The 10,318-nt window shown below is 30.8% G+C and overlaps 1 protein-coding gene across 2 annotated transcripts; it reads right to left on the bottom strand.

Annotated features, from left to right (window-relative positions):
* Positions 1 to 6,472: 6,472 nt before the first annotated feature.
* On the bottom strand, positions 6,473 to 8,549 carry LOC131639191 (uncharacterized). 2 transcript variants are annotated; one of them, XM_058909695.1, is made up of 5 exons: positions 8,254 to 8,549; positions 8,096 to 8,147; positions 7,242 to 7,367; positions 6,969 to 7,152; positions 6,473 to 6,866 (listed from the first exon to the last, which is right to left on the bottom strand). In XM_058909695.1, the coding sequence occupies exons 3-5, from the start codon at positions 7,341 to 7,343 to the stop codon at positions 6,628 to 6,630; spliced, it is 525 nt and encodes a 174-aa protein (XP_058765678.1). In that variant the 5' UTR covers positions 7,344 to 7,367; positions 8,096 to 8,147; positions 8,254 to 8,549; the 3' UTR covers positions 6,473 to 6,627. The 2 variants fall into 2 exon arrangements, with proteins under 2 accessions (XP_058765678.1, XP_058765679.1); XM_058909696.1 differs by having other exon boundaries at positions 8,096 to 8,549.
* Positions 8,550 to 10,318: the final 1,769 nt, after the last annotated feature.

The raw sequence follows: 10,318 nt of genomic DNA on the forward strand, positions 1-10,318 counted from the left end.
TTGCCTATTTAATCAAAACTTCCTGATAATGTGAGACTAATGCATTTAAATGAATGACCATAGGAATGACTCTGGAGTGTGGGTATGTAAGTGGATGATTGAATGTACATTCAGCTGTTCTTATGATACCGTATCTGTAAGTTGCCTTAATGTGAATATTATTTCTCAAACCTTGTCACTCTAATTAGCTTTCGTATTAACCTAAATGTTTAAAATTATGTGCAGGTTATCAGTGCAACCAGGATGAAACTTGCACTCTACCTACTTCAATCATCAAATAATGTTTTGTTGAACGAAGTCCTGGGAAAAGCTTCAGCTTATTGGGATGATCAGGTGAAGAAAATGAGTTTATTGATGAAGGAATTGTTTAGCCATTATTGAAGTATCGGGCCGATATATGAACTATGCTGGTTTTGATGTAATATTTAGGATATTTTGAATGTTTTTTTTGGATATTATGGCATTAATTTGGTTGTTTTGGATATTATGGCAGTAATCTGCTTGGTTCATCATATGATGGCATTAATCTGTTTGGTTTGAATATTATGGCATTAATCTGTTTGGTTTTGAATGTGTTTTGTTATGTTATGTCGACATGGATCGAATCCGCAACCTTTCTTATTTTACAGTAGGCTGTAATGGAAGACCATGAGGATTGCATGGGATTTGGTTGCCTGAAAATTTTGGACAGTAATGAGGGAGGCAATTTTCTCCTTCATAAATTTGTCTCTATCTGATAGGAAGTTAATCCTATCAAAACTATAATCTAGGTTTGTAGTAGAAAAGGGGAAGAACACTAAAATTAAAGGACTTAAAATAAAAGATAAAGATAAACTTGTTTTCATTGATTTGATAATCTTTTCATCTCTTAGTGAGAGTACATATATAACATTACTAATGGATAGTAGAATAAAGGTCTAATGAGTAAAAAGCCCAACTAATAACAAAAGCCCAACTAAGATAAATTATTCTACTAACTTTAATAATTTCATGATCCTATCACTATCTCTCTAATATTTTCTCTCACTTATTTTTTTATATATAATAGTTTTATTAATGTTTATTATTATTATTATTATTATGTCATCTCATTAATTTAAAAATAACAGTATGACTTGGTATGATACATGGTCGTGATTGGTTGACAGTGTAAACCTTTTTTACACTGTCAGTGCATCACCCTTTTTCTCTTATTATTATTATTATTATTATTATTATTATTATTATTATTATTATTATTATTATTATTATTATTATTATTATTATTATTATTATTATTATTATTGTAGGAACCCAACAATTAGGTTTGGCCCAAGTGGTAATTAACAGGTGTAACCTCCAATCAGTACGGGGAAGTAAAACGACTACACTTTGAGTTATGCTTTCTTGAAACGAAAAGCACATTTGTCAAACAAAACGCACGAGTGGGTTGAACAGCACAATCACTTGAGTTTTGCTGCATGCCAAAGAAGATGACCGGAGGTAGAAAACCCTGCAACGGATGGATATCCGACGACGACATGGAAATCAGGTACTTTCTTTCCCCGTTTGCTTATGATTACATATCGGTTTGTTAAACTTTCAAAATTCTTAGTCGAAGTGTTGTTTTTAGAAGGGTAGAGATGCATGTATTCGATAAAGGCGAGTATTTTTCTTGAAGTAAATATTTTTCTATATCAGCTTTCTAAACTTTAACTTTGATTGGCGCTCTTATGGCTATTAGGTATTTATGGGTAATGAAAATATTGACAATGTGTTGTGTTTTTCCTTTGAAAGAATATGTAGAGAATATGAATATATGTATATAGGTTTAATAAAAACGAACTAAGAGCGATTAGGGTTTAGGTTGATGAATTTCAAGGATTCACACAAACAGAGTACGACAATTGGGATTATCGATTCTTCCATTTTTAAATTGTTAGGGTATCTGTCGCTGTGGCTAATGAATTTTTTTATCTATAACACAAATATTTAATATGTGTTCTGATTTTTTGGTTGTTAGCGACGACGGAGCAATGAGGGTGATAGATGGATTGGTTGCTGAAACAGGGTACAATGCAGATGAGGCAAAGAAAGCTGCAAAGAAAGTACGTTTCGATGAGAGGACTGCTACAGCAAACAGAAGAGGAAAAGAACATGGGAAGAAAGATCGGGTTGGTCAAATTGCTACGACATCCGGCACGCCAGTTCCTCGACCGTCAAACAATGTCAATGTTGTGATTCATGATGTAAAGGAGGAACCGATTGAAGCGATGGCTGAGGACCAACCTATTGAGAGTGTCGATGTGGAGCCAAGGCGGGTTTCAAAGAAAAAGAGTGTTAAGGAAACAGGTGTAGGAATTAAAGAAAAGCGAAAAGAGTTTGGAGGAGCAGGTTCTTCACGTGGACCAGTTAAGAATCCTGTCTTGAGAAAAGGAAAGCAGCCAAAGAAAGGGAAAGGAAAGCAGTCGGCTGAAATTACATGGGAGATGTCGAATGGGGCAAAGAAATTCACCTGGAAGAATCGCATTACAAACGGAAAAAAGAGTTCAAAAAATGTTATGGTAAGATCATAATTTTGTATGTGATTCGTATTCTTTTCATAGAAAAACCTTATGAAATGGTATACTGAAATACTTGTGTATTTATGCAGCATTTTCCAAGGGAAATAGCTAAGAAATGTCTTCGGGTATATCAGGATGAAATTAAAGTTGTAGACGTGGAGACTCGAGAGGTGTTCAATTGCAGCCTTCATAAGGCGTCAAGGAAGGGAGTCCCAAACACGTATGAAAGGTACATGGCTCAGGGCTGGTACGAATTAGCCAAGAGTATCAAACTTTGTAATGGCGATACTTTAATTTGGAGCATGCTGCGCTTTTCGCCTTATGTGTATTTGACCGTGGAAAAGCGTAGAAGAAACTAAATTGGCTGTTTTTTCCTTTTTTGTTTGCGGTGATGCTTTAAATTATGGGTTGAAAACAATGATACTTTGGAAACATTGCCGGTTAATATTATAATATATGTTTGCAAACACATTTTGAAACAATATTGTTTCCTTTAAATTATTCTCTGGATATACATGTTGGTCTGAATTATGATATTACATGAACTTGATTTGAATCAAGTACAGTTTTAGGGATGTACGTGGGGACAACAATGAAATTGAAAATGCAAATGACAGCTCCTTTGAAGAATTTACTCAGAGAATTTAGTTGGCGTTGAAGAAAGAATGATGACACCAACCAAGAAAGACCATAACTAAGAATCAAGGAAGCATATCATTTATTCTCTTAATTATAGATTGTAATCTCTTAATTATAACTTTGCACGAAGTTTGACGAATATCGGTATTTTAGTGTCTATGAAATATATTATGAATTATTATTATTTTGCTTTCAAAATAAAAATCCAAATAGTTGATTAATTAAATAATTTGATATTATAATCAATTTTTTATAATAAACATTAATATTTATGAATTAAAAAAATTTATTATAAAATTGTAATAGGGCTATTTTTTAAATATTTAATAATGAATACTGGTTATTATAATTTTGTGTATTGTGTGTATTTATGGTTGAACTATTATTATTATTATTATTATTATTATTATTGTTATTATTATTATTATTATTATTATTATTATTATTATTATTATTATTATTATTATTATTATTATATTATTTAACAGATACATAAAAAAAATCAATAGATTAATTCACGTGTGTATTAGTTATTGTTGGAATAATAAATTTAAGAAATCCTAACAGTTTGGAAAGAGTTTTTACAAAGAGGTAGTACCATTCGGATCCCTTGGGAAAAGCAAGGTTTCTATTTTTTTTCCTTTTTTCTTTAGTACGAAACGAACCTTTCGCCATCTTAGTCGAAAATGTCAAGCCTCAACCGGAAAGTTGAAGATGACAGGTAAACACCGACGTTTTTGTTCATGTTCAGTTTTGTAGGTTCATATTTTGTGTATGGGCATTATATTTCGTCTTGCATGTTATTATGTGGGTACCGATTTCTGGGTTTTATTGTCTGGGTTAGATGCATGCTTGTTTTTGTTGTTTGTAGGATAATGTTATTAATCGACAGTCATCTAAGTGTTCTGAATACGTGTAGGTGCCGATCGAAGAATCCTGTCTTCCCGTTTGATGCAAAGATCAAAGAACTTTACTTTGAGTATCTTGAAGCTGCGGAGGAATATGAGGAAAGTACCGGCAAGAAGCTTAAATTGACATCATTTGAAGATTTTTGTCATGATGTTGATCCTTTGTGTTTGGAGAGTTTGAAGGATGGTTGGGATGATGAAGTGATTGTGAAGCAAGAAGTATCTGTTACTGTCCCTGAAATAGTTAGGGTTGATACATCTGTCATTCCTGATCAGTGTGAAGACTTGGTATCAGAATGTGTAAAAGGGTAAACATTTAATTTATTGTGTTTGAGTATAAAAGACATTGTTGTGTGACAGATGTTTTACAGAAATGGTATTTTAATATTGTTAGTTTTGTATTTTGGGATGTTTTTCTGATATATATATTGTTCTTGTGTTTGCAGTTGTTCAAAGTCTTTAGTTGGGGAGTCAAGTATTGCTGGTGTCGGGGTAGATGGTATTGATGGAACTGCAAACAAATTGGAAAATGCGTAAGTATGATTTTTAAGTTCATGTAGTAATATGTTTTCTAAACACAGTATGTAATGTTGAATAATACTTTGCAGTGATTATAGCTCAGATGAGTCTTATGATGGGCTGTTTGAAAGGCTGACTCAGGTTCAGATGAGTCTTTAGTTTACTGAATTAGTTTTAGAGTCGATTGTGTGTGTTATAGTTTTTGCATGTTATTTTTTATAGTTTGTAATATTTTGATCAAATCATGTATTGGTGATTAAAATTGGTTTATGTTATCATCAACTTATCGAAGATGGAGGTTGCACCAACATGTTATATGTTTGTGATTTGTTTTTTTTTTTAAAAGTTTTTGTTTTATGTTCATTGAATCATTATTTGAGGCGAATGTGTGTGTAGTTTGTTTTTGTATGTTGCTTTTATAGTTTGTAGAATTTTGATAAAATGTGGTATTTTCCAGTAAAAGGGTTTTCTTTTGGCAGGAACACTTCTAAGATGGAGGTTGAATCAACATGGGATAGGTTGAATAGGGAGATGTTGGTCAACAGCTTGTCAGAAAACCGGAAGGTTAAGGATCTATGGCAGAAAAGTCGTGCAGGGAAGAATGCTGTGCGGGAGGTCGTTGTCACCGGGGAAAGTAGTGGATGTCGGTCTGAAATGATGATCGGTGATGAAACTAAGAGTGATCGGAAAGGTAAAGCAGTGTTGAAGGAAGGTTATGTGAAGGGTGTGGTTCAAGTAGGGCGTAGAAGAAGTGATCGAATATATAGTAAAACGAAGGGCAAAGGTGCAGCGGGAGAAACAACGATTGATGGGGGAGTTGGTGTCAGTTTGGGTGCAAGAGCTGGATTTGAAATGAGGTCGTCAGAACGTGTGAATAAAAAGAGAAAGAGTTGCAGGATTGTAGAACCCGTTCAAACGAAGGATGTTGATGGACACAAGTACTTTTCGTGGTGTAAGGTTATAGAATGTGCTAAGGTAGCTGGGAGAAATGTTCTTGTAAGTATATTAAGTTATTTAGCTTAATTATAAAAATATACGCATTGAATGTTGGATATTTTTGTTGTTTTTATTTTGACAGTTGTAATTATAGTTTGTGGCGTTTTATGTTTATGTGCAGCAATTCCCGCAAAAAGTTATCCGCGGTTGCTTGGACAAGCATTATACGCGTGTTTTGTTCAGGGATTCAGATTTGAAAAAGGTCTTCAAATGTGAACTCCATTATGCTAAGAGAAAGAATTTTGTTGAGAGGTTCATTTACGATGGGTGGTCTGATTTTGTGAAGGAATGCCGCATTCAGGATGGTGATCGTCTTAGATTTGTAATGTGTGACAAACCAAGCCCGGCTATTACATCTGGAACACAATTGGTTGCTGTGTCAGTCGTCAACAGATCAAGAGCTTGATGATTGTGTTTTTATTTAAGTCAAAGACATGAATGTATATCAAAATATCAGTTGTATTTGTGTGTGTGAACATGTTGAAAACAGTTTCTCTTGACAATGAGTGTTTTTGTTTTTATGTTATTTTGTGTAATATAAATGTTTTTATGTTATATGATGCTTTTGTTTTAAATTATGGTATTAAGTATGTCAGTGTTGTTATTTTGAGGTTTGATTCACAATAGTCATTGTAGTTGGGTGTTATGTTTTGAATGGTCAGTTATAAGTAAACATTTAAGGATTGGTTTAAAAGTATAAAAGAAATCAACATAATATTTTTCAAATAAAGTGTTTGTGGCTGAAATTATTTTCATTAATATCAGACTACATTTATATTGGTGAAGATTTCCTTGTCAACTACATTTGTAGTTATTGATTTGAACTTTGCATGTTCATCATGAACTTTTTTTTATTGTAAAGGCTAAAGAAATATATTAATAATAACACAGCATAAGACATGCCATGATCCTGTTACAAGTTTACATACTGGTACATATAAAAGGCAACAAAGGCTCAACACTCAACTTCTATCTCCACCCAACCAAGAGTAATTTTACCACCAGAATAAAAATCACATAGTTTAAATCACACCACCCAACTTTGTTATTATCAACCTTGTTCCATTACATAAGCCTTCATACTGGTTGATGTTTCTCATGACCATAATTGGTGTCCCAACCTTTAGTTTTATATGATGGTTAGGTAATCCTGATGTTTGCAGTGAACTGAGAAATTCTGGGGTGAGGATGTCAACCAATGTTACATCGTGGAATTCCGACTTATCAATAGAATTTGCACTGAAATAATCACGCACGTCTCCTGTATTGGGAATTTAAATAGGTAGTTCAAATGAATATAAAAATTGAATCATGTATACCTGCCATTAAATCAAGAATATGATTTAGATATTTTGTCAACAACCTCCAATGTAGAAGCAAGAATTGCTCGTAAATTCCGGATATGTAGAATTAACTATTGCTACGATTGGGTCCTCAAATTCTGTAATCAACAGGTCTGGTGGAATATCAATAACTGTATCACCATTGTTTGATTCGGATACTTTGCCTTCTCCAATGTTTTTTATCATTTTCTGTTTTATCATTTTCTAATGTCATGGCATACAGAGGATTTCAATTAGATGATTAGGATTATGAAAATAAATGTATTACTGAAACTTTAATTAAATGAGCTTACCACAGAAGGTTTCCTATTTAAGAGTCTTAGCATTGTAGGAGCAGGAGTACTTTTAGGGTCAGCCACTGTTATGTCATAAATGGCAGGAACGAATGAGCGCATATGTCTTACAGTCGAAACAAACCCCTGAAAGCAAGAAAAGAGTTAATATTTCAGAGCAAGTTTTAGGCAATTATATTTTTGGTTATCAATATATGTTTTGAATGGTTAACTCATGCTGTAATAATGTTTATATTATGGATAATATATTCTTCTTTACATTCAGATTGACAAATATGTCTTGTACGATTCCATTACAGGAAGTTGAAAATTACTTTGCCGCCTAATTAAAGCCATAAGGCAATAATTCGAGGCTTAACTATTTAACAGAAGCAAAGATCAATAAAGCCAACAAAGGGCATAATGCTTAACCACCATAGGTCAGAATCCACGTAATTCTTAACCATCTATGACAGAAGCAGCATGCTTAACCATCCAAGACACACACAACATGCTTAACCATCATAGACAGAAGCTCACCACAAAACCAATAAGGCTAATAAAACCTGCATCAAACAGGGTAACAAATAACAAAAAAATCAACAGCCCAATGGAGGAGCATATCCATTTAAATGTGTCCTCAAACCATAAGATAAACATATGTATCAGATATGTGAAATCTTATTTAACTACCTCAAAATTCAATTCAAATGCAAATTCAGAATTCATGCATATGATAAAATACAATCCCTAATCCACAACTACACAATTTCTGGATAATTCAATTCCATTTCAGAATTCATTAATTACATAAATACAAATCTAATCCACAATCACATAGAATTGGAAAATATACATATTGGATCGATATGAACCTGTCAAAGGAGGCTACAACATGGAATCATTGTGCTTTGTACCATAGATGATCTGCTGAAAAAAGAACCAGATCTGAATTACACGCAAATTTACTCTGAAAGCTCAACATCAAACATGAACACGGTTAAAAAATGGGTGGGAGTGTCCCATCCTTCACCTTGAGCAGCTTCATCTTTCGTCCATATTTATCGATCTCATTGTCTTCACCAACCTTGAGAATATGATTTCGTTGGCGCCGAAGAGGTCGAAGTCATGTTCATCTGTTCGCAGGTTCGCAGAGAGAGTAAACAAAAATCGAAAGTGGAAGAAGATAGAAGAACATATGATTTGAAGAATTACGGAGTATGTCCAATTTGGGAGAAGGTTGCAGAAGAAGAACATATGGATGGAATTTAGGGATTTAGGGTTTTGAAGGAAAGTTGGGAGAAGGGTGAAGGATGAAGAAGAAGAACGATAATATGAGTTTAAAAAAAATTGTAATCTAATAAAAGTTAATTTTAATTTGTAAGATATTATTAAATGAATGGGGACTTATATGCAATAATCAAAAGTTTTTTTTAAAAATGGGTCCCACAGTAAAGTTATTTTTACCATAGAGCTGATGTGGCTTAAATTAACTTAGAATTAATTAGGGTTGATTAGGGCTTTAATTCTATTGGTCAATTGCAGTGACTTCACCACTGAAGTCAAACGGGCGAATGCACCGTAGAATCTCCCTACAAATTATACCACCATTTCACACATACGACTTTTAGACTTTATTTTGTTAGGCGCATTATATATATATATATATATATATATATATATATATATATATATATATATATATATATATATATATATATATATATGAGGAGGGTAATATTGACTCCAAAAGTAAGTGTACAACACTTACTCCAAATCATAACCATTGATTATCATTAATCCAACGGTTTTAATTAAAATTTTATATAGAAAAATATTTCCAAAAATAACTAGATTAAATGAACAATATAATTAAAACCGTTAATTTAATGAAAATCAATGGTTATGATTTGGAGTAAGTGTTGAACACTTACTCTTAGAGTCAATATAACCCTCCTCTATATATATATATATATATATATATATATATATATATATATATATATATATATATATATATATATATATATATATATATATATATATATATATATATATATATATATATATATATATATATGAGGAGGGATCAAATTACACCAATATGTTACACTTATAATTACACTCATTAATAACCTTTGATTTTCTTTTAATCCAATGGTTAGAAATGTTTAATTAGTGACTCATGATTCTTACTTAAAATAGTGTTATTCTATTTTTGGCAATTAATAATTTTGATTTTATCAAATTATGATTTATTCTTTTTCTCATAAAATTAATAAAATCTCTACTAATTTTGTAACAATTAAGTCAAATTCAATTTTGATATTAATAAATATTAAAAATCATAAATTTTTAAAAAATACTAATAATAATAATAAGTGAATAGAATAGAGTTTTATATTATTATAAAAATTATGATTTGTTTAAAATTGTTAAGCATTATTTGATAAAAATAATGTTTGTTACTAAGAAAAAATTGGTATAAAAATTGTGATTTATCTTAAAGAAAAAATAATATTATATTTGCTTAATGTAACTAATAAAACTGTTTTATTTTTAAATACAATACAAAATAATTCTCAAAATATGTATAAAAAATACAAAAAAACTAAATAATAAATAATTTGAACATAATAATTTATTTGTGGATCAAATAAAATTTTAATTTAAAAAGTAGTGAAAATTTTTTTTCATATTAAGAATACAAATTTTTTTAATTAAAAAATTATAGTTTTATTAAGAAACGATAAAAATAACATATTTTAAGAAATATTAGTAAAAATCCCTTGACTTTTATTAATAAGTTTTAAAAATACGTAAATTTTTAAGATTTCTTAGTAACAAATATTTTTTTTCATCTAACAAAGTTTACTATCAATTTTAAACAACTCACAATTTTTATAATAATATAAAACTATATTCTATTCACTTATTCTAATTAATATTTCTTAAAAATTTATGATTTTTAACATATATTAATATCAAACTTATTTTTATATAAATTTTTTAACTTTAAACAAATTTTTCTATTTTTTACGTAAATAAATTTATATTTTTTTTGCCTAAAATTCTATATATAACTGATATATTTTAAA

The sequence above is a fragment of the Vicia villosa genome, unplaced genomic scaffold (assembly GCF_029867415.1).
Source record: "Vicia villosa cultivar HV-30 ecotype Madison, WI unplaced genomic scaffold, Vvil1.0 ctg.002551F_1_1, whole genome shotgun sequence".
NCBI lineage: Eukaryota > Viridiplantae > Streptophyta > Magnoliopsida > Fabales > Fabaceae > Vicia > Vicia villosa.